The sequence below is a fragment of the Pagrus pagrus genome (assembly GCF_965226575.1).
Source record: "Pagrus pagrus genome assembly, chromosome: 6".
Taxonomy (NCBI): domain Eukaryota; kingdom Metazoa; phylum Chordata; class Actinopteri; order Spariformes; family Sparidae; genus Pagrus; species Pagrus pagrus.
The window spans coordinates 28,243,548-28,269,436 of record NC_140190.1 but is presented as its reverse complement, the minus strand read 5'-3'; the positions used below and the strand labels follow the sequence as shown (position 1 = coordinate 28,269,436).

The following is a 25,889-nucleotide window of genomic DNA, read 5'->3' as shown; positions in this document are numbered from 1 at the left end:
GTCAAATCAAAATGTGAATTTAGAGAATCAGCACCCCTAGTGTTGTCTGCCTATTGTAAAACACATCCACACTGGCAGCTGCATATCTACATATCTTCTCTAGACTGCGTGACTCATGAGTGTGACAAGTGTCTTTTCCTGCTTTTATGTTTATTAGCAGATTGCAAACTTTAACGGTGCAAACCTCCACCTACTGTATCAGAATGAGCAGATACTACGCTTGTTAAGTCAATGATGGTAAAAATTCCTATTATGGATTTATTATTAATTGTGCATCCCAAATATTTAACTTTGAATGATGCCAGCAGTGGTTACAGTGAAAGCTAACAGGCCTCCAAAATAAATAAACAAATCAAAACTACTAAACTCTCAACTGCAGATTGCATTTCATCTTTTTCACTGCGGATGAGATTTGATCACCTAAAACAGACCCTATCAACATCCTGCATGTGTTTCCCTTCAACCAGGTGCAGTCTACGTTTTAACAGCAGATGTAAATGTGGTCCAGGAGACTCAAAACTGATCACCTCCTGGCTGATCCAGAGGGACAAACCACGTCACCTCAGCCCGCTGCACCGCCGCTTGCTCCATCCAATCAAGTTAATAGCATTCATACATTTCACTGACGTCATAAAGAAGACAAACTATCACAAGTTGGTAATTTATCACCCTCATGAGGGCTATCACCCTTGTCCTGGTACCTCTCCGTCTGTCTCACCCTTGCCTTCACACACTGCCTTGTCTGTCTGCCACAACTAGTTATGGATGAACCCAGCTATATATCTCACACTCACACACAGTCACACAGTCGGTCATTTATGAGAGCGTCTGGTCTGAGTAATAAAAGCCCAGTGTTCAGCTCACAGAGAGAGTGAGGGAAAGAGGAGGACTATTCAGTGTGATTAGATTTTGCTCCAGCTACCAGTGTTACCATGCACTTTTTAGATTGTTTTCCACTGTGCAGCGAAGGGTTATTTCTCTTTAATAATACCTTTTTAATAATGTCTCCCTGTGGACAACAGCCAAGAGGAGCACTTAAAATGACACAAATCTCCAAAGTGCTAAACAAAAAGTGTTAAACTCTAAAAACACACAATAAAATATGCTAAAGCAGAAAAAAGGCATGACAAAATACATGACAAAAGGCTGCAGCAAACAAGAGTCAAACACAACTACAAACACTGACACTGACTGTCAATACCTGCACACATCCTCACACACACTCTCCCCTTTCTCTCACCTTTGCAGTGATGACAGAGTTCTTGTGGTAGAAGCAACACAGAGCTGCTGTCAGGGTCTTGAGGTTGCATCGCTCCGACATGCTTGTTAACTTTACTCAACTGGGTGACCGACTGTGTCTTCCAACACTTTACTTCAGCTGTAAATACCGTCTCCAATCACTGTGACGACACACCAGCTTGATTGGCTTTAAAAACTGACAAGTCCATTAACGATTCCCTTTTGCCTCTTCCAAGAAAAACTTCCATCACAGAGTTAGAAAAACTAAAGTGGAGTGAACAATCTGCAGCGTAGTCAGATATGGTGTGAATGAACTAGAATACATCAGAATCTGCAGCCTGTAACGTCAGGTCCTTACATCCTCATCAGGATGACTACTGGATCTATCACTCTGTCATCTCTGTCTCTCTCCTCCACAGTCTCCTGCAGAGTGAACCCTCCACTGCTCACTCAGCTCTGGAGGTCCTTTCTCATACTGTTTCCCCCCTTTTGCCCCGCCCCAAGCTCCATATATGGGTTAAAGAAAGACTCATGTGATTTGATGTGAGCCAATGACGTGTGGACTGACAGGGAGTGGCCCAGAGGCAAAATCTCTCTCTTGCTCTGGCTGAAAACACATGGATGATGGATGGAAGAATATATACAGTACATAGACACATAGATGATGGTTCATATTGTGCAGCAACCACAGGGATGTATATTATCTCACACACACTAAACATCCCTCTGTGTTACTTTTGCTTTGCTTTCGTTAACAACAAAATGTCAGAAAATAGTTTCAACTGCCAAACACTGATATATTCAATTTGTTTGTTTTGTCCAACCAACAGTCCAGAACCAAAAGATATTCAATTAATTATCATGAAAACTAAGAAAACCAGCTTCTATTCCAGTGAATTTCAGGCGTTTTAAGTTAAAAAATGATTATTAATCAATGGCCAAATTATTTCCTGTCTGACTAGCGGTGTTGCAATTCTTCAAATTCATGATTAGATGTGACTTTCCATAACAAGGTCACGATTCGATTCAGTTTTGATTTTTTGTAAAGAAATGAGGTGTATTTTACTACAACAGCTTGATTTTTCCTGGTGGCTTTTTGCAGGTTAGGATTTGGAAAGTTCGAACAATACTCATCAAAAATAAAGATTCCAGAGTTCAAGGAAAAATTATTCTGAAAATTTGTCCCATGTAAGATCTATTCCCAAACAACTCAACAGATAAAAAGAGTCTCAAAAAGAAAAGTATAACTTCCAGTAGGTGCAAATTTATTGAGAAATAAATACTGGGAGAACCACCAATTCTGCATTTGATTTAGAATCGAAATCATGACACGCTTTTTCCTAACTTTTTCCTCATTTCATCCCTGTCTTTGATTTTGGCAAGTGCAGTGTAGAAACTCCACATTTTTTGTAGTAAAATTATACACATTTCCGTCTGTAAGGGTGGTTGTTTAACAATTAAGACAACAAATCCCATGATCCCACTAGTCTTTTGTTTTCATTGTTTTGACTGAGGGACCTGTAACAGTAAAAATTAACATTGTGTAGAATTCTGTAAGAGGTGGTGTTTTCTTCTGCTGCTCGTCCATGCTTCTTTCACTGCTCTCCCAGAACTACTTAGTAGTTAATTACAAAACAAACTAAAAACAGAAAATACATCACTTCCTGTGTTGGCAAGATTTTTTGTCTGGAAATAGCTACCAGACACTGACAACAAGCATGTAAAAACATTTAATGGCAGGGGGCTGTAGGTTCAGTCACCGTTGTGTACTGAAAAGAATCTATAATGCTGCTGCATGAGTGTCTAGACAAGTGAGGAGTGCACTACTGTAGGTGTGTGTATGTGTGTGTGTCCTGCAGAGTGACGCTGATAAATAGCTGGCCGTTGTGTTACTTAATGACCGTTGAGCAATTACACCCACACACAAGTTAAGTGCCACAACTTTCCCACCAATTCACACACACACACACACACACACACACACACACACACATTCACATGGGCACTGAGAACAAGTGGACACAACAACACGTATACAGACCATATAGAAGTGTGTATATACAAACAAAGAAAGGGACAGAAAACAAGCATGTACCTATATACAGTACAGACACAGTCATGAATACACATGAGCAGCTACATACATCAACAAAGACATATGCAGCGACCAGTTAAAGGAATATTCTGCCGCAGGAAATGTAGCCACTAATTACAGTGTGAACTCTCGGAGGATCCACGAAGGAAATACATGTAGAACGTTCCCTGGGGCACCACACAGCGGCACACACACTCACACACACACTACTGCCAACCACAGCAGCCACAAATCACCAGCTTGGCTAAATGTCCACCTTAAAATACACACATCCGTTGCTTAAGGAATGCTTTGGAAAAACAACGGGGGACAGAAATCATCGTGCTGACGTTCTATGTTTTCTATTTCTATCTAATTGTTGTTTCTGTCAAATGGAATAAGGAGAGCGGAGCTGTTTCAGCAACTTTAGCAAGTTATGGGACAAAACAGGGGGATTCAAAATGTTATGTAAAATGGTAAAACTGTTTTAAATAGGGCCGGGCAATAAATCAGCATTATATTGTAATTGTGGTATGAGACTATATAGTGTCTTACATTTTGGATATTGTTATATTATGATTTGATGTAAGTGTTGTCTTTTCCTGGTTTTAAAGGTTGCATTCAAGTACAGTACTGTAATTTTCTGAACTTACAGACAGTTCTACTTGTTCTGATAAAATATATTTTGTGAAAGCACCAATAGTCATCCCTACAATATTGTCACAATATTAACACAGTGTGTTTGGTCAAAAATATCGTGATTTTTGATTTCGTCACCCACAGTGATTTTTATTTTGATTTCAAAATATTGACATATATGTTTTATTGCGATATAGCCAAAAAATATTGAGATATTATTTTAATGCCATATAGCAAGCCCTTGTCATAAATACGTAGTATTATTTTTGATAAACCCCTTATGCTTATACATCGAACTTGTTAGCAAAATCATACTTAAATATCCAACAGTTAAAGACCACCAATGTCATGAATTTGGAGTTGTGTTTGTGTCCACCTGCCCATTGTAAGTCCAATATTCACTCTCTTTTAGCTCTTTTTTGCTCTCTACCAACTCCTGAGGGAAATATCTGTCTCCTTAGCGGCTGAATGCTCCACTATGTTCACCAGCTAGTAACCTACTGTGTCTGTCTGCTGTTTGGTGCTTAACAGGTAGTATTTTTTTTTTGCGTTTTTTTTGTTTTTTTTAAGAGATCTTAGCCATGGCCATGAGCAGTAAAAGTGAATAAAAATAGTAAAGTTGTGGGCTGGACAGCGGAGGAATCTTGTTGCATTGTTTTCATTTTTTCAATCGAAACATTGTCATTATAAAAACATCAGCTATAGCCATTATAGGTTTGATGTTCGTGCTCAACAAACAAAGGTAGAGAATTTTAAGACTTTGGACACATTTACAATAAAGTTGGTGGCACCAGAGGAAAAGACAGAGGATCACCAAAGTCATCAGGGTTCATCCTCTGGGGACCATTGGTACCACATTTTAACAGCATTATTGATATTTTCAGTGTGAACTAAAGTGATGGAATGACTGATGAATATAGTAGCAATGTATGAAAATCAAGTTAGTTACTTCTCTCTATTTTTCAAAACACAGTTAAAAACAATGAATATGAGAACTCTTTACATTGACATGTTTTCTTCCAGTCTTCATGCTATGCTATCAAAATCAAGTAAACATTCTACATGTACAGTAGGAGCTTGAAATACATCATTGGATTTCCTGACAATGGCTGGAAGTTCGGTTGACAGGAATGGAATTTTATATAGTTAATCAATAGTGTGAAATCAGCCATAGTCTCAGCATCAGTGTCCTTCTGTACCAAGTTAGGCAGCTTACACTGAAAACATGTCAGTGATTGTGCTGTTCACACTTGTGATGGGTCATCGATCAGTATAGGACTGTGATCTTAGTGACGGTCATATTGATTCATGCAACGTGATGGCTACACTGTGTGAGCCCCGTAAAGCATCAATAACAATGTGTGCAGTCAGTGGGTACAATATATTTCATGTGCCTCCAAAGACAAAGCAAATCCACAAATTCAGTGTTTTCAGCCTCAAAGTCGACTAAAATAGAGTACTGGAGGTGATAGTATAAAGTCAACACCGCATCTGAAAATGATTTCTAAAAAGTATTTTTAACTGAAGTGTACAGAAAATACAAAAACCTTTCATGACAGGGAAGATGAACCTATGGAAACCCTGAAAGGCAAGTGAGATTTTTCTGGTGCTCCAAGTTCTAAATTTTTTTTTTTTCATGTGTGTAATGGAGTGAAAATAATTCATAAAGATTTTTTTTTTCATGTGTAAAAGCCCCCTCAGGGCTTCCATGTGAACTCAAAGGGGCTCTGAGGGACTTCTGCGTTGTGCTAGAAGCTGGTCGTTTATGTTAGCGGACTCCATTGCTTAACTAACATTAGCTACTGTTTCTCTCTGTTAGCGGAGCGGAGAGTGGCACTGAGACGAGGCACTCGAGAACGTGCATTAAGTCATATCCTTTGCACTGTCGCAGAAAATCTGATTCGAGTCCTTCACAAAGAAATTCACAGTCCAGCAGTATTAAACCACTTAAACAAATCATCCACAGGCTTGTACAGACAACCGAGAGAGACGAGGAAGGTCTCATTTTTCACGTCACGTGACAGTCCACTCACATATGGGCATTTAAAATGTGAACGCATGTAAATTGCTGCAAATTGTTACATGGAGCCCCTTTACTTATAGAAAAGAGCATTTGGCCAAAACAGGTTTAAATTGTCCATTTGCCAACACAGTAAATACTTGTACTGAAACTAGGAAAAAACGTATCAAGAATGTGCATTTTTTCAAATTTTGTTTTTGGTTTGATACACACCTACATTGTAGATATTATTCTTATAAATATGTCTAGAAATATAAACTGCTCCTGGGCTGTGGAAGGCAATTGTCACCAAACCAAAAGACACAAGCCATAATTTATTAAAAGCATGTCAGCACTCCTAAAACTTTAACATAGTTGATAACGAGACACGTGAGTAACATGTTTAACACTGTGAATCATAATCTATAGAGTCTGACCCAGATCTAAACACTGTTCATTGCCCAGAGTGACCCTGTCCTCTGTTCTAAACGGGGTTAGTATACAGTACACAATAAAGGAACGTGGCTATCCGTGGATTCTTGGACTCTCGTTGGCACATTTTTTAAGATTGAAACTGAATTCAGCAGCACTGATTTGAAATTGAGGACACTTTTATTTTGCCCAAAAACAAGTGTGCATTATTTTGATGCCTGAGACATCAAAACAATACAAATTTCTTCTAAAATACAGCTAAGTTGCCACTGTTTTGACTGAAGACTCATCAGAATATCATTGTTCATCTACTGTAGCTGCTGTGGGGTCGCTGGCCAGCTGCCTGCTCTGCACGTAGGCTAACAAACTGAATGATTGATTGGCTGTCCAGACAGACACACCCTGAGGTTGACTAGTCGAGCTGAATGGTTGGTGAGCAGGGTGACCAGCTGTTTGGCTGTTTGCCTGATTGCTATTTGAAGTCATGCTGGCTCGCTGACAGACTGGTATGATGATCGTGATGAATGTCGCACTGCCGTTTGCCTGACTGACTCCTGATCCATTTACAGTTCTGGGGTCTGACAGTGTCATATTGCAGTACTTTAGTTTGAACAGTAGAGTGTGCCAGAGTGTATCTTTATCTATAAGCACTAGTCTCGCACTTGAAGAAACACTGTCAATCCTTTTGGAGATTAATTAATTAATGCCTTGATTGAATAAGTAAACATTTCAACTGATGCTGTATTCACTAAACTATGAATGTGTATGTGTGTATACTGTAAAGTGTTGTCCACTTTGAGAGTTGAAAACTATTGCAACCTGAGACCACACACACACACACATATGCACAGAGCATTACTGTCTCTTAAAGCTCTCTCATGAGGGCAGAGCGACTTGATGTTTTCAAGTCAAAGACAGAGTGAAGATGAAAGAAAAAGAGCAAAAGAGGGAGAGTCTTTTAGAAAAGGCCGAGTCAAAGAAGAGTTGTGTGGGAATAGTCTTTCTTTCTTTCTTTCTTTCTTTCTTTCTTTCTGTCTGTCTTTCTTTCTTTCTTCACAGTCAGTCAATTAGTTAAAAGTTAAAAGAATTTGAAATGTTCATGTGTTCATGCAGAATCTTACTGCTGATAGTAGGAAGCTGATTCAGAAAATAGGTTTTCAGGGCCTTTAAGACCTTAAGACTTACATAAAGACCTTTGGCTCAACAAACCCTTCTCTGTAACATTTCCTAATTCCCTGCAGAGACTAGATTCTGCCTGTTTTCAATCTGGCCAAATTTCCCAACATTATACTAAGTCTAGCTACATGAGCCCCACTGCACTGCATGTATTTTTTACCGGTGAGTGTGAAGATGTGAGTAGCTAAAAGAACATGTATGTGCATGTGTTAACCTGACTAGTATAGTTATAGAGATGCAACAATTAGTTGATTGAGAGTTGTTGATATGTATGATATCAAACAAGAATCTTGGAGTTTGTAGCTATTGGTTTGACAAAATAAGCTATTTCACTTTGGCATCTGGGAAATTTTGACAGTTTATAAACTAAACGATCAATTAATTAATTACTGTCCTTTTCTGAACACCCTAATATCTGGTGACAGATATTTAGTATGTACATTTATTTCCTAATGTTTTGTGTCTGTGCTGTGAATCCTACGTTAACTTTCCTCTGCAGCCTTTACTGTATTATTGTACTTTTCTTCATGTCTACTCTAACCTTTTGTTTTAATTTCAGTATTTATGGTGCGATTGTTCTCCACAGACACTTCCTGCCCTGCATGCATCCATCCTACACACTTGTACTGCACATAATCGATGGCCTCATGGCACTAAACAATGCAAGGGTCACTGCACTGTTAATGTACTTTTGACCTTTCTCCCGGATATGACACAGAGCACCTGTACAGTCTGAACATGTGTGCGTGCATCAACATATGTGTTTTCCTGCACAGTGGAAATGCAAACACACCTGGAGTACCAGCGCTGACAGCAACACTTTCACATGTACTGTGTTATATAATACCTAGGATACAGAAGCTCCATTTGCGGTCAGCACACACACTCACACACACTGTTGACACTTGCACACAACGCTAATTTGACCAAATAAAACTACCCACAAGTACTGTTTGTGTATGTGTGCGTGTGCAGGTTTGAGTGTGTGTGTGCTTCTCTGTGTGTGGATAGTTGGCTACCACATGTGCGACCTGCTCTCGTGGGAAGAACTGAGTTTGCTTTTCAGACTGAGGTGTTAGCATCCAAACATATGAGCTAATAGACAGAGGAAAGGGGTGACGGATGGGAAAGAGAGTGGGATGGATGGTTGGGGGGATGGAGAGGAGAAGAGATAAGGTGTTTAAGAGAGAAAAAACCCATGGCAAAGAAATGGGGAATCGCTGTTTCATTACATATTTGTAGCTAGGACTGCTACTGCACTGAAATCTTATAATGTAATATGTGATCTTTAATAAGATTTTTGTTAGATTGTTGCTGATATCTGATATATTCCAACTCATTTTGGTTGATTGCTGATGCAGATACTGATATATGCACATATTTTAGTACACCTGATTGCAGAAAACATTAAGTCTCTCCCGCTGTGGAATTAACATATTATAATGCCTCTACTCTTATTGTGATGGCCTAGATGAAGACATAAAATGCTAAAGAAAGAGAAAACTACTTTGGGAATGTTTAGCATTGCATGCACATAATTAAAGCAGCATCTTATTGCCTGTCATATCGGCAGACATTTTCATTTTGGACATCCATTTTAAAGCCTAAACAGCAGATACTGATGATGTGCCAATATGATCATGAATCCCTTATTTTTAGAAAGAAAATAAAAATAAAACATTTGAAATAAGACAGATTCTCTTAGATCAGTGTTAAATACTGTTGCTTTAACACAAAAAGCACGAGAATTAGGCTAAATGCAGTATAAAATAACGCAATCATGAATTAAACCTGGAATATCTGATTGAAGACTCAAGGTTGTGCAAAATGTTTTGACTGAATTCAAGAAGTGTTTAGATTTGGTACCTGGCCTTTGCTGTGCATGTGTTTAATGCCCCACGGAAGCTGTGCAGGGTAAGTGTAACAGGGACATAGACAGAAGGAGATAGAAACATAGACAGTAAAGCATATCATATGTCAGCTAAATGATAATGTGATAACAGAATGATCACCCCTCAGTCATCACCTCTCTTTGACTGAAGAAAGCTGGGACTCAGGTGGTGTTTATGTGAATATGATTTACAGCAGTGTGACAGCAAACACACAGTGGCAGATATATGATTTAGAGGTGTGTTATTCTTGTAGCCCAGGGCCAATTGGATTAACTTCTCTTATGAGTGGTGTTTACATTGCAGCCAGAAGAAACAGGTGAATATAATTTCACATCCAGCTTCAGGCAATTAAAGTCGCTGATGGTGATGGATTCAATCAATTTTCAAGATTTTTACTAAACATTTTAAATTTTATGCAACCCAGAAAATTTTTTAAGAAGAGCTAGTGGTACTGTAGGCACCACCAATATTCCTTCCTACATAAAGAGCAGATTTGCTCTCACAACTTCAAGGACAATTTACTAAATCAGTTTGAACTCAATGGCTGTGTTGCACATAACAGTTTGCTTATGTGTGTTTGTGCATCTTATATCTTTGTACCGTACATCCAGCCCCAGAGATACTTTAAGTGCAACTAGTGAAAGTGAATGCAATGTTTTATGTATACGTGTCCGCAGAGTGATACGAAAAAGTCAATTTCTGTGCAACATAAATCCTTCTTTCTGTGTACAGTCCCACAAGCAACATATCTTCAACACTTCCCATGTTTCTAATGAAAACAATAAATCCAGACAGACAGAGTTAGCAGGGTTAAAAAACACAACAATCCAAGTGTTATTCACAGTTTACAGCTGTAGCAGTTTTGTTGTTCCTACCTTAACATAGTCCACCGTGGCGTCTAGGCCGGCAGCGGGCTCTCTGGGGAACACAGACAAAGACAAGGTCCGGTTTAGTGAACACATCTTCCTACTGGACCCAAACTGCTGCGTGTCGCTCTTCAGTTACTGCTGAGTTGGTTGTGTTAATTCCAGGTGGGTCCTTGGCTGGTGCTGATGCTGTTTCTTTAGGGACTCAGACACTGCTCAGCTCTTTTAGGAGATGATATAGTTCAGTAGATGTTTGGCAATTTTTTTTAAAGGTTTACATAGATGTCACTTGTCCAAACAAGCATCCATGTTATTAGCCATATGCTAGACCAAGAAGTACAGCTGCACTGTAAAGCTGACATACAGAGGTAAGTGTAATCGTAATGCTGTCCCAAGTGTCCCGAGTTCCTCTGAAAGAAAAAAGTCAAGTAAAATCAAGCCTCACACTGAGCTGCTTTAAATCAGAGTCTTTCTCTGTCTCATTCACTGTCTGTCTGTCTCTCACTCTTTCTTTCTTTCTTTCTTTCTCTCACTCAGTGGTAAACATGTTCACTCACTGCCTGCCTGACTTGGCCTCCCTCCCTCCCTCACTTTCTCTCTCTCCTCCCCCACCATAACACACATCACAGCCACACGCCTACCACTGAGAGTCCACTGACAAATTCACAGAGAGGTTAGAGCACACAAACAGCAACAGCAGCATTTTTTTTCTCAATTTCTTGCTTTTTGGTTTTTCTCATATTCCTTCATTTATCCAAAACACGTGTCAGACAGGAGATTGACAAATTCTGTATATGTTTCCTTGACTCTCTCTCGTTGAAGTTTTATACGCTTTTTTATTACACTGTTTATTAAAGATCAGAGAAAACAATTTGATGCATTGTCTCTTGTTTGTTTTGCCCAGCCTTAGAAGGTCTTCATATAGTTTTCCCTCCAGAACATCTGACTAATGTAAACCCTATTATTTCTATTGCTTTCTATCTTTGCCTTCAGTATTGGTACGTAGGTATTAATGTGGTACAGAGTCTCTCTCTACAGGAAGCTTACAGCCAGGGGCTCAGCAAAAGAGGTAATTAGCTGAAATCCTCGACTACGTTAGCAAGGTTGGTAGTTTAAATCCCTTAAGCCTACACTGGTGTTCCCACGGGAATATTAGCACAGTCCATTACTTACCAAACTAAATATGTTTAGCTCTAAGCCCTCTCAATTTAATATGGGCACAAATAATGAGTGGGATTTAGTTATGTAACTAAACAGAAGCCTCCATTCACAACAATGTATAGTCATTATTCATAGAAGGTGGAGTGCGCAGGCCTCTCCATCACACTCAGCATCTACTGCAGAGCAATAGAGGATTCCGACCCTGTGTCAGGTCTACAGATCTCTAATCCAACATATCCTGACATCTACCCCACAGTATATGAACACAAATCTACACTGAGCTGTCATCGCAACAGAGGGCACATCAGTTGTTGTTGCCTCAGCAACTGTATCCGATGGTAGCAGGAACACAGTGAAATACTGATCATCAAGGTTTACTGTTATTGCTTTATTATAGTATTAACTTCTGTGAGAGTTTTCTATATTAACAATAGAAAGTTGAAGTGCTCACCAGTAGGCCTGTCACAATAATTATCAACTTAACTTACATATGTTATCTTATCAATTTATCGATGTATGTAAATGGCTTAGATCATTTATGCTGAACTCAATATTGCATTTTTTGTTTACAGAAAAATCTGATCAATTCATTATAAGGGCTATAACTGATGATTATTATTATTAAGCAGTCCCCTGATCTAGAATTGCACTCCTACAACAGTGTTGGACTGACAGACAGTTTATAGACAAATTGTCAAAATCAATGCAACAGAACCAGTGGTATTACCTTCTTCTTTACAGCAATTGTACTTTGTCGAAATCTGGCGCCTACTTTTATCAGATTGCATGTAGCTTCGTCTGGAGCTACAAAAGGCTACATTTCAGAGGCAAAAATTGTACTTTTTACTTTACTTTTCACTCCATTTATCAGACAGCTGTAGTCACTAGTTACATTTCAAGAATTTATGCACAAACAATGATAACAAAACATCATGGTTTGTGTGTAAAATATATCAAACTATCCCAGAAGAGCATATAAAATACTTCAGGTCAACTCCACCTTTACAAACTATAGTAGTAAAATGTTAATTACACATGATTGCGTCAGTAGTAACAATAATATAATATATAACAGTACTGGGCTCATTTTTCGACATTATGAGTATTTTTGATACTGTAGGTATATTTTACTTATAATACTTGTACATGACTAATATTTTCATTGCAGGAATTTTACTAATTGTAAACACCTGGTTCACAGTCTCATTTCTGTTATAAATGCACATCATGGTAAAGTAGCTTACATATCCTTAGACGAAAAGAAGGTGGAGGATTGAGGAAGAGGAATACAGGAAATTTCTGTGTTCTCAAATGTAACTAAATTCAGATGTTCATTTGATACTGACCACTCATTTTATTCGTACGTGTTGCTTCGTTGGAGAAAGTGGTTTACTGGACCTCTGATTGGCCCCAAACCGTCACCACAGCAACCACCTGCCCCCCGTAACCCTGTCCTGGCTCTCTAGTCTGAGGTGGGAGCGATGAGAATCGCCACATACCAGACAACACCCATATAAACCCTTCTGTAGTTGAAAGTGCTACAACTGAGGGAAATTCCCTTTTCTACTCAGGGAGGTCAAGGGTCAGGCACACAAACAGAGCGGGAGCCCTGGAGCTGATAGAAATAGAGTCTTTAACCCAGGTGAAGGATGGTCTCTCCACCCTGCATCTTGATGGATGTTTTCCATCTTAATTCATCCCTGATAAGGTTTACAAAGCCTGACTGTAAATGAGCTGAAACAAAGTATGGTGAGAGTAAGAAGGCCAGGCATTCCAGACTACACAAGCTGACCACAGCTAACTTGGCCTTTTTCTGCCCATACTGCTGAAACAGCATCAGACAGTGGATTTTTCTGCATCTACAACCACAAAAGTGACCTGCAGCACAGACAAGAGACGGAGCAACGAAGACTGGAAGCGAGTGAGAGGAAAAAAAAATAACACGAGTAGGGAGGGGAGAAGCAGGCAACATTCGCCACAGTCTTTTTCTGGCTACTGTTGTTCTTTGCTCTTCACCACACAATACTCAGCACGACCACAACTGGTTTCACTGACGGACTACACCATATTTTTGTGTGTGGGAGAGAGTGAGAGAGAAGGACAGAAAGTGACGGACAGACAGTGGGAAGAGTTCAGAGCAGCATGTAGAATCTACAGGCAGCCTACAGAGGTCAGTATGTTTTCAGAATAAAGATCAGCAGCTTCAGTGCAAAGTTAATAGCTGTTTCCAATCCACAACTCTAACTACTGTATATACACTAACCATTATAGTAAACTGTTTCGGCAGTCGGTTTGTAACAAATGAAACAAATACACAAAATGATTGTAAAGCATTAAATGTACAGTACTTAAATGGCATTATATAAGACAGGCACATCAATTAGTCTAAGTTTGGAAAGCAAACAAATAGAAAGTAAAACTAGATTCTTGTTTGTTTTCCAAAATGTTCCTGGAGCCATCTCACCACTTTCTAGCGATGTGTTCAAATTCCATAATAGATCCCAATTCTAGGGTTTTGACTATGACAGGACTCCACAAAGAAGTGACAAAAATATATTCAAAAAAATATATTCAAAATGTCAGTATGAGGACTTAAACTGCAAAAAATTAAAACTGCTCTGGGAACATCTTACTGTAGCAGTGTTTTTTATTTAAAATTGCTGTCAACACTTTACTGTCTGTGAAGTTTAATTGGCAGTGTCTTTTCAAAGACACAGTTTGATTCATGTTAGTCAGAGTTAGCAAGTCTTTTCTTGTTTGTTCTAAATGATAAAATTATACCGTGATATTGACAATGATAATGCGTGTTTTGTATACAAACTGCAATAAATATATTTCATGACAATAATACTTGTACTGTGTACACGACGTTAGTATGTCATTTGAAATTGGGAAGCAGCACAGGTGTGAGTGGCTCCTTTTTCCCTCTCTGCATTTGATTGTGGGACAATAGCTTCCAACAATAGCACAAGCCACTAAGAAAAAACTAACTAACTAAGAGTGTTGTAGGAATTTTAGGCACATCAGGTGACTCTCAAATCTGGTAGCGATATCAGGTTCTTTCTTTCCACTACAGGTTTCATATACAAGGCAAACACGTGTTTCCAGTGCTTATCTTATTGACATTTTTAAATATTTCACTACAGCAAAAATTGAAATGTTTGCTTTAAATGGAAAATATATACACATTTTTTTACGAGATGTGAGTCTCTGTTGACCCCATACCTTTTCATCTCACACCTGCCCTCGCATTTGCAGAATTAAGTCATCCCTCTATCACAACCTGGTCTTTGTCTCCCTCAGTTTGTCAGGGTAATACTCAGATAACAAAACATCAGGTACACATTTGGATTTTTAGTTGATTAATATAACAATCTTTGCCATTTAAAGGAGAATATAGTGTATATATTCATAAATAGTGTAGTATAGTGTAGAAACTACAAATACATATATTGTATAAAATTCAATTGCATATCGAACTGGGCCTACAATCATGTTTAAGGGTGGCCTACAGTGCCATGTATGAATAAGTCGGCAGGAGTTGTATCACGGCTAATGTCAAAATCTCTTGCTTCACAAGACTGTCCATAAACTCAGGACAATAATTCAGGTAACTGGCCATTATGTTTCGATAACAGTTATCTGACTAGTTTGCTGTTAGGGATAAGTGCCGCAGTGTGATTTAGTGTACAGTTAGGTTTGCTTGCTCACATGATTGCACCAGAAATCATGGGTAGACTATCATAATTGTTGGGTAAAATATTATTGTGTTTTTTGTTTTGTTGCCTATTTATCTTTGCTAATAATATGTTGGATTCATGTAAGTGTGTATTTTCAGACACATTACAATTTTTTAACAAATAACAAACAATAATTTAGTGGCCCCTCTGCAGTAACTCTGAGGAGCCCTTCTGGGGTCCCAGACTCTCTGTTAAAGATCCTAAGGTTGAAGCTGTCGGTCTGATTTGATCTAAAATAAAAGAAATGAATCCATTCAGAAGGGTTTGAACTTCAGCTTATTTATGTTGATGAAAGGAAGGGTTTAATGTGTCAACAGTCTGTCACCGTCCATCTCTTCTCAGTTCCCTCTCATCCCTCTCTTTGCCCTGCTCCTTTCTGCTGTCTCCCTCTCCCTCCCCCTCCTCTGCTCCCGGTAGTCTGCTGACTGCCCACAGAGGTCAACAGAAAAGATAAACTGACCAATCAGAAGCTAGTGCAACATAAGGTCAGGGGTCATAGGTCAGCTGACAGCATGAGCGATGGAAAGTCAAGACCGACTGGCCAGTGGTTACATTCCTTAGAGATATACACGCTTTTATCTTTTTATAGAAAACTCAACCGTGAACTGTGTGGAGCTTCAAAACATCATAAGTCAGCTGGGAAGTCTGGAATTTTGTCACACTACAGGTTAAGTTTGAAAACACCAGTGAATGTAAATCTAACATTTATAATGTGGGATTTTCTTTTTTAACTATATAAAAATATGCAGACAGTCTGTAAGGGTGGTTCTTTGAAAAAAACTTTAAGTGCTTGCACTTTTACCCCTGAAATGAGCTGAGATGTTACAAGTATTTTCAAGTAGATGACAGAATACCTTGCGAAATTAACAAAACTTAATGGACTCAAAATTTCAGTCCAAAACATTATACTTAAGACCAAGGAGTTGATTGTCAGTGAGTGAAAAAAGCTAACAAAGAGAGAAATAAATATAGACACAATCAAAATGTGTGCGTAAGATATCTGTCATACCTCCTTTGTAGTTGTGAAACCGTCAAATTACTACCAAGTGCTGTTCTTTGATTGTCAGACAGAAGTCAAGTGAGACCGACATTAGTTGATTTTACAAAACAACACCAACCTACTAGAAATGACTCAGCTACAGAAACATAACTTCATCTCCACTGATGCATTTGATGTCATTTTCAACTCACTAAGCTCATTTACAGATAAACAGAAACTAGGGGCTAGAAACAAACTTGACTCGTCTTATTTTGTTGGTATTTCAATAATAGGAAGTAGAAGGACTGAAGAAAAAAAAAATGCTCCAACTTCATGAAGAAAGGTCCTACAACAGACTGAGAGCATGATGCTGTTCATTATTCAGCCACCTGCACAGGTTGAATTTGACCTGGACAAATTGTCCTGCTGTATGTCAGCAGTCTATGAAAGGTAACCCGCACAGAGGCAGAAAGATGGAGAGAGTAGACAAAGAGCTCACAGTAATCTCTGATCTGTCCTGCCACACCCTGACCTACAAAGGTAACCTAACTGCTGGGGGCTGCCACACGCACCCACAGACACACACACATGCGCGCAAATCTGGCTACATCAGATACAGTCTGTTGTAACTCTACACTAGACATAGAAAGATGGGAGGACATGATGAGGGATGAGGTGTGTGTTCCTTCTGAAGTCGGGTTAACTGCTTCACCCCCCCGGGGCTCTTTACAGACTCGCCTTTCTCCATCCAAACTCTCTCTCTGAGTTCTTGCTCTAAAGAGGAACAGTTTGAGTGAATAAAGTGTTTCCTCGAGAGCATGGCGAGTCTCAGGTGATTGAAAGTGCCATAATGATGCTCAAACTGACAAAGTATGCCTTTTAAGAAATAATCCACCTAACGTCTAAAGCTGGGTATTAATGTTCACTGCCAACAGACTTGAAAAGTCTTGCTTCTTCGCAGCATAACTTCATAGCAGTTACAAAGGATTCCAATGGTGACCCACAGTCACAACAGCAACAACCCTGTCAGAATATATCAAAAAGTTCATGGAAACTTCTCAGACCAACTCAATACTGAGCATGCAGGTCAACAGTGCAGATGTGGATCATGCTACAGAATTAGTTTGAGAAGTTTCTATGGAAATTGTCATTTGTCATTTCATTTCATTTTCACATTTTTGTCTTTGTTAACTAAGACAGTACTAAACCCCACTTATTGTTACTATTAGTATCCATACTAACTGCTGTAAAACTCAACTGCTGTTCTCAAACAGAGAAGCAAGCTTCAAAATCTTTTGAGAGCCACCTATCAAATCTATGCACGGTTTAAGGGGATATATTTGTCATTATACAACACAGCGCTGCATAAGGAAATGAAAGTTTGTAACTCCTTCATGCTACACAAACATAGAACAAACAACCAGTTATATCAGGCTATGAACATAATAGACACGTATACACCAAAGAAATAATTCTGACACAGAGTCGTTGAATCTCCAAACATACATTTCGGTGGAGTGTTCCTTTGAATGTGTCACACTTTTTTTTCTTCATAATAGGGTTGGGCAATATGGACTTAAAGTTGATGTTAATCACAAGAGAAGTACATTGTGACATTATATGTTTGTTTATGTGTTTACCTGTAACCATGGAAGTCATCAATGATATTTTGGACCAGCGGAGAGGTCATGGGTTGATGGATGTGTCCAGGAGCCAGTGGCGTGTTCTGCTGTGTGTGATTGGCTCTGGGGTCCCAGGTATAGTTTCCATGGACGAGGTTGGCCCCTCCTCTCTTGCGTCGAGGCAGAGTTCCATGAATGGAGATTTGGTGGTATGCAGCGGCGGGCATCTCTGATAGGCTGCTGCCCTGTCCTGGAGGGAGACTGGGGAAGGAAGAGGAAAGTACTGAAGCAAGCTCAACAGAATTAAACAGATCAAAACCTTTGTGAAGACTCCTCCTTTGTCCTTTGATTCCACACGTGTACTTCAAGGTAAGAAAAACTTTACTTTGACAGCATCACAAGTATCGACTTGTTCCAGACTTCATTGAAGAGTTTTGATGCTGCTTACTGTACACACTATAAAATACTTAGATGTTTATGTCTGCTCAACATCAAATGGAAATATATGATGTCTCGTACATCATTGTATGGATTTTGTCCTCCAATTCAGCCTTTCATATATATATATATATATATATATATATTTTTTTTTTAATTGGTGGTTTGTGGGTTTAGACAGGGTTTGTCCACACAACATACAGTTATAATACTTGAAGAAAGCATAGATAGGAATAGAGAAGAGGAAGATGATTATTTTTGACATTTTCTTTCTTGGCAAATTGTTTTGTGTTGACCTGCTAACTATACTTATACTAGTATTTTGGTTAAACAGCCATCTTCAATTTCTTAAAACTTGAAAAGAAAAGTCAGCATTCATTACACAGGCTTGTTTAACACGTTAATTCAGTCAGACCTTGAATTGCTGCAAGTGTTCTTTGAAGACCAGTGTTTTTGTGCTGTGAGCCACTGTTGGTCACCCAACTCACCCAGGTCTGGAGCTGAGGAGGTCCATGGAAGAGGCGAGGGAGGCCTGGAGCCTCCTGGAGGAGCAGGTGCTGCTGCTGGGGACACCGAGGGAGTTGGAGGGGACTCCAGGGTGTGCAGTGCCTCCTCCGAGGGTGTGGTGTGCATGGAGGGACCTGGGCAGACTGGCAAAACGCCCCTCCGCCATCATCCTTAACTCTGGAAAGAAACAAACATGGAAACACAAAGTCAGACAGAGAAGACTTGAATCCAGTATGTGTTTTTAGCTTTGGATTTGTAAAGTTGAATTACTTTATGTATAAAGATTTTTAATAGCTATATTAAGGTGATAAATACGTAGAGAAAAGCAAGTAATTAACCTCACAGAGGGAGTTCCTCCAGATGTGTTTTACCTTTACATGCTTTCAATACACAGTTATGTAACCATAGGATGAGATTTAATGCTACATTGCTGTAAAGACATATGATCTCAAACACACAAACACATACTGACATACAATACTTACTGAGATGTAATATTGTGATACATGATACACACATAACGAGAACCAGTACAACAGGTGCCTCCACCACCACCAGCAGTACACTCGCATGGCTGACACTCAAATTACCTCTCCCAACAACATACATACAAAATACACATGGGGGGATAAAGCTTGTCATTACATAACATCACGCCATAGTTTCAGCTACGTAATGTGATTCTTACTCTGCCAAATTTGAATGACAGGTTTAGGGAATTTCTTGAGGTGGTTGTGGAGAGACAAACCAAGACTGAGATGGTGACTTTTATTTTAATTAAGTGTGTTTTATGAGGAATGAACGAGGCAATTAAGCCTGTCTTAGTTTGATAGAAGAGAGAAACTTGACTTCAGAAGGTGTTTGCTTGTTTTTTTCTGTTTGGTATGGAAAATCTGTAGATTTAATGAGTTTATTTATAACACTAAAAGCTAAGAGAGAGCTTGTGAAGCATAGAAAACTTCCGACTGGCATACATCTCTCAGCTGAAACTACTGTATGTGGGCTATCGGACAAAGTGGTATAACGTGACAGGACTGGCTGAGGCTAGCTTTCAGCATGCTATCTTTAGTAGATATCTCTGCAATACAATATGTATTTGACATGACATGGAAACTGTTGTTTCTTCACATTCTGTTGATTATGTTTTATGCTTTAAGCTAAAATCCTGGCCATATCTTGCAAATCAGCCCTCTAAAGGGAAACATTTTGAAGTTACATGAAAAGCACCTGAGCCTTACTAAACCAGCAGGATGGTCCAGTAGTTTGTAGTGGGTGCCGGTCGTGAAGCCAACCAGACTTCCACAGGCTTCCCACTGGTGGGCGTGAGAAGAGAAGAGAAGAGAAGTCTGACCTCTCTGCCTCAATATTTTTTACCAACAAACTCTGAATGTCATGCTTAAAATTCTTTTTATACCAGTGGGGCTTCTACTCCAAATTCTTCTCTAAAGATATAAAGAAGAAGAAACTATTTTTCTTTGCTCATGCCTTGGACCTTGTCCAATGAAGGACAGACACACAGCTATAAATACAGAGAGATGGAAAGGACACATAGGTTGGCAGTGATGGAAAGCTTTAGACAGGTTCTTGATAAATTCCCCTGCCATGTGATGATGACTGGACAGCATGCTATCTTCTGCTCTGAATCACTCTCCATGCAGCAATTAGTCATACTGTACAAACTAAAATACCATCAGCCGACAGACATGTTGGCAGACCGGATGGTACGAGATTCTGAAATCCCTTTGGACACTAGATTCTCCTTACCTCCCCCTCTAGTCTAATTAAACCTAAGAATCTGAGTGGAGTAGCTATGCTGGTGTTTGTTATTGTGTCTCCATTTCGACACCCTGATAAGGATCAGTGAAAACAGGCTACAGAGGAAACTGTTGGGTTTGGAAACGTAGTAGTCTTGCCAGATGCAGTCAGCCTGACAAAAAGGCGCTGAAGACAATCAACATGGCTGCCGGTGAAAAATAACTTGATTTCAAGAGGCTCAAGTGTAAAAGTGGTGACTTGATATCATTGTGTTCTCACTGGTTATAAGCAAAAATGTCACTGAACGTAGGTTTTTTATTTTTTTTAGTTAGTGAAGTTAGATTTCATCAATGATGTTACAGGGTTCCAACTCTTTTCTTGAGATGATTTTCAAGGACTTTTCCAGGACATTTTCAGTGACCATCTAGTAAGACAGACAGGGATCGCACCCATATACTAATATGTTCCTCTCTGTAATTAATAAAGCCAACTACTAACTGGTTTCCTTTAAAGAAAAATGTACAGTTTTATTATACTTACTTAGTATGCTACTAATACTATACTGTATAGTATACTATAATATATACAAGCGATTATTATATACCTATACACTCTGTGGTCTCCCTCAATGTCCCACCCACAGCACTAACTGATTGGTTACACTTGACGAGTAATAGTTAATCAACACTCAAGGCTATATCGCAGACAAGCAGGTGGCTCCAATCAGTGAAGAGCATCGCTAAACTTATAATAAACCTCACAATCTCATGATTTACTTCTGTGATCATATGGTGGTTTCAGTGGTTTTCCCACTGAAAATGGCCAGAGTCATAACCTACAGGATTCCACTCAATGAAGGCAGTAGCGTCGGTTTTTAAATCAGTTGCTCTGTGTCACACAGTGTTGCACTTCAGAGTAAAACACAGAGCTCATCTGTCTCGTCTTTTCACTGCAGCTCTGCATCGACATTAAGGGAATTAATAATAGAAAAGTAACAAAGATGGTAAAACTGTATTTCACCACATGATGGTTAAAAAACTTAAGTTAGACTCTAAATTACGTACCTCTGTAGTCTGCCCATAACATGCTATCATCCACCCCCCTTTAAAACTGATTAGCCTAAATTATCTGGGATTGTGGTTTATTGCCATGAATTTAAAATGATATGAAAAGTACCTACTGCCATCGCCCTATTTTGTGCAAAGAAAAACCTGACTAATAACATTTACATTTTAAGCAGAATGTAACTTACATGATTTACATTACATCAATGTCATCGAGCCTGCAGGTGCTACTGTGTGATGTGACTTGGGGTGTGTTCACAGCATGCAGCCTACTCAGAATACTCTTGTCCACAAACTAAAACGTCACCATTTGAACATTAACATGATCCTTATTTTAACGTGTCATCCCTTCTGGAGCTCTGATAGAAATATAGGAAACTGTTTAAATATATTTCCAGGACAACACAAGAGGCCATTTTGCCTTTTCTCTCATTTTCCATGTGTTGTCCATGACTTGGCTTTACAGGTTTTCCAGGTCTTGGGGAACCCTGTGTAAGCAATAGTAGACTGTAAAGACTCTTAACAACTGACTGAACTGACTAAACTGTAATTCTGTGCAGAAAATCCTTTTGCAGAAAAATTCAGTCACACAGATTTTACTAGAGTATATGATAACAACAAAAGACTACCCATGATCAACAGTATAAACAGCATTCAAAAAGAGTACCCATTTTTTAAATGAGTGTGGTCTCTAAGACCGGGACCACAGGGAAGCTGCTACCCTCCCAGATTGTCATTTATTTATAATTATGGCATATTTGATAGGGATAGGTATAATATGCATAGATAAACTCAAACAGCTGGCCAATGCATATAGTGGTGTTTATAGCAGATGCTGATTCACAACACCCTCCTTTGAGCAGCTTGTATAAGAATAGGGATTTAAACAATGAGATTAGTAAATTAGGCAGTACCAAAAGGACAAAACGCCTGTCAACAGTTCTAAAGTTGCCCTGTTTACTGTTGAAATACAATCTTTAGACAGGGGACCATATGAAAATTTTATGTGTTGCTTAAAATTCTCAAAATGGCACTAAAACATACTGGAATCACTTTACCTTAGATTTTGTTAAGAAATAAAACTCTTTTCTGTGAACATCCTTTAAGTGAAAAAAAAGAAATAATCTTAACTTCACCTGGGTAAATAAAGGATTAATAAAGAAATAAAGAAATCTAAATAAATAGTTGGCACGCGTCTGTGATTCTTTAGTTTAGAATCCGTAGTATTCTCAAACATCCAAATCAACTGTTTTTTTGTGAGGGATACAACGGACAAGCCAAGCTTTCAGCCACGATGACAGGCTTAGGATTTTGGATTGACTGGAAAAATGTAGACACAATGTGGATTGAATAACTTGTGGCCATATTTCTGCTGTACAAGTGAACTCAACAAATTGCATAACTGGATAACAGAAAATCATATTACAAGATATGCAGAACTCAATGTTACAAGATGCATAGTGATACCGTGTGCGCAGGTAAGAGGGTTGTATTAGCTTTTATAGCTTTATATCAAATCAATTAACATGATAGTTTCACCAACAGTCCTTTGTATGGCGTTGTTTTACAAGCAAAGAATCAGAACTGGTGTTAAACTGCAAAAACACAGTCAGTTTGTGATTTGAGAGTGATTTAAAGGACGGTGTTTCTTTCTCTAACAAATTATCTTTGTCTCTTTGAGTACAGAAACAAAGAACATTATTAACCAATCAGGCCTGCTACCTCAGCATTTAGTACACTGCTTTTTTACTGATAAAAATGTCAAGGAGAAATAAATATTTGATAAAAGATCAATGGCCATTGGAGCTTAGTGAATACAGGAAACCTGGAATCAAATATTAAAGGGGAACCTAACCCTACTACAGCAGGGGGTCACTCAGTCTCCAGCTTGTGATGATGAATGTCAATAAAAATGCAAATATAGGTTTAGGGAGAGGAACAGCTGGCCCGTTTAAGACTTTTCAGCATGACAAGTAAAGTTTATACACACACTCACTAACACACACACAACCGCACTGTAAAAGTCCTGTTAAGGCATGCTGGGTCAGTGTGTGGATTCCTCTGAGGGGCAGAACGACTACAGGAGGAGGACCTATTATAAGACCCTCCGGGAGGGTCAGCTGTGTATTTGTGTGTGTGTGGCCCTGACCATCTGCCAGACACACACCCTCCCCTGCAGAGGAGAAAGGACCAACTCTCACTGAGTAAAAACACAGACACGCAGCACTTACGCACATGAATACTTTGTCCATTAATCTTAATAAATAAATTATTCATGCAAAGAGCAGAAGGAAGTCATTTCAACATGCAGGAAAGGTGTGAAAAACCTCACTCACACTCCTTCTATCTCTTTCTCCTTTTACCTCTCCTCACCTTCCTCATCCTTCAACAGTCTTTATTTCACTTTTTTGCCTTATTTAAATCACTTGTCTCCCCTTTTCACTCGATCCTTACTCATCCATCTTTTCCGTTCTCTTTAAAACGTGAGCCCCCCTCCACACAGACATCCCCTCCCTCCTTCTGTCTGTCCATCGTGATGTCAGCTCTTCTTTTGCCTCCTCAGTTCGTCACCTTCTTTCTGTCCTTTGTCCTTCCACCTCTCGTAATAATAGACTTTTCCCTTTTTCCCCCTCCTCCTGCCTCATCCTCTCCTCCCTACAGCTGTTCAGCCCCCGGCTACATCAGCCTGCATTACACACACACAAACATACCACCACCAGGAATAAAAAGGGAAGCTAGATTTAAAAGCTCATCCACTATTTAGTTCATTTCTAGTCAGTTTAACCCATGTTTAGGTTAGTTTCTACTGTGAGCTACTTGGTAACCTGGCTTGAGGCATGACTATTGTTGCTATGTTTATATGCAGTTTAATATTCAGAATGGCCGTTAAACCGTCAACTGAAACTATGTTCGAGATGTACCAAGATAGAGTTGCAAAGTGGACAGGGTTATTTTGGTGTCCAGTGTTACAGAAACAAAAGTCATCCTTCATTTTCTGCATAGATGACATTAGATGTTGGTGTACAGGATCTGGATTACGGATGTTCCCATTATCGGTATCAGAAATGCCTCTGATACTCCCTAAAATGCTGAAATTGAACAGTTGCACAGATCTGATACAACAAAATGTATTTATTAGGAATGGGACCCTCCCCTCCCTACTTCCCAGCAGCACACCTGTATGCAGTTTTTTGTAAAGCACTGGTATCGGCACTTGGTATCGGGGTAAGAAAATTGTATCAGTACATCTCTTATCTAGATGAGCATGAAAAAAAGCTCACAGATTTTCAGCTGGAAGCGCTCAGGAGCGGCAGCACAAAAGCTGGAGCACTCTAAAAAACGCTGAGTACAGCACTTTCTCTATAGTCAGCAGCATGATGCTTACTTGCGGCGTCATCATCTTCAATCCGAACAGAAAGATGTGGTAGCTGCTGCTCGGAACTGTTAACGTTTGTCATGTTGATCAAAGGCATATGTGATTTTGGAGCTATTCCTTTAAATCAACCTGCAAAGCTGCATTAATCTCATTGACAATTGTTATCAGAAATGTTCTACCTCTGGCACATGAAAAGAAAATCTTCCATTCTTAATCCTGCTCACAAAACCCTGACAGTGGGGACATACTCCAAAAAGCAGTGGTTTCCCCTACTTCACAACTCTAACATTTAAATAGATATCTACTATCCAATCAGAAGTGTTTGCCTTGACCATGGTATAAAAGACAAAATATTCTGAACTGAGGTCTGCTTTGTCACCAACACTAGTGAAACCTTGGGTTAGGAACACCAGCACACACTCACACAAACACACACAAACTCTTGGGTGGGAAACAAGTGCAGATTAACAGGAAGAGGAAATGGTAGTATAAACATTTAGACGACAAGCAGCTCATTATTAAGGGTTAGTAGCAATAAAACAAACATCTTTCTCACTTCCCTTCCTCCTTTTCACTACCCCTCTCATTCTTTCTATAATTCTATCTCACAGGGTTGAAGGACATAACTTTCCAAATAAATCTAGTTCAATTTAATGTAATCCCCCCTCCCCCGTCTCTCTAGCTAATCATACACATCAGTCAGGAGTCTGAAAGCTTTGTCTTTAATCCACTGAAGTAGTGGTTTTAAAAACTGGGCGTCTGAGGACCACCACTGGTTCTTCAGGTAGTTCAACAAGTCCCAGTTAATTCACTAATACCATGGCTTGCTGTGCGTGTTTGGGAATTCAGATTTGACCGAGGGAATTTTAAAAGTAATCTGGTTAATGCAATAAAACATGAGCACTCTACACAAAAATATGATTTAAAAAT

The 25,889-nt window shown here is 39.2% G+C and overlaps 1 protein-coding gene across 4 annotated transcripts in view; it reads right to left on the bottom strand.

Moving 5' to 3' along the window:
* bcar3 (BCAR3 adaptor protein, NSP family member) overlaps positions 1-25,889 on the bottom strand; it is an 82,114-nt gene that overhangs the window by 21,359 nt on the left and 34,866 nt on the right. For all 4 annotated transcript variants that reach the window (XM_084355397.1, XM_084355399.1, XM_084355400.1 and 1 more), the window contains 3 exons: positions 18,746-18,941; positions 17,838-18,080; positions 10,327-10,369 (listed from right to left, as the gene is read on the bottom strand). In XM_084355397.1, the coding sequence (XP_084211523.1) occupies positions 10,327-10,369; positions 17,838-18,080; positions 18,746-18,941 (482 nt within the window). The remainder of the gene's footprint in view (positions 1-10,326; positions 10,370-17,837; positions 18,081-18,745; positions 18,942-25,889) is intronic.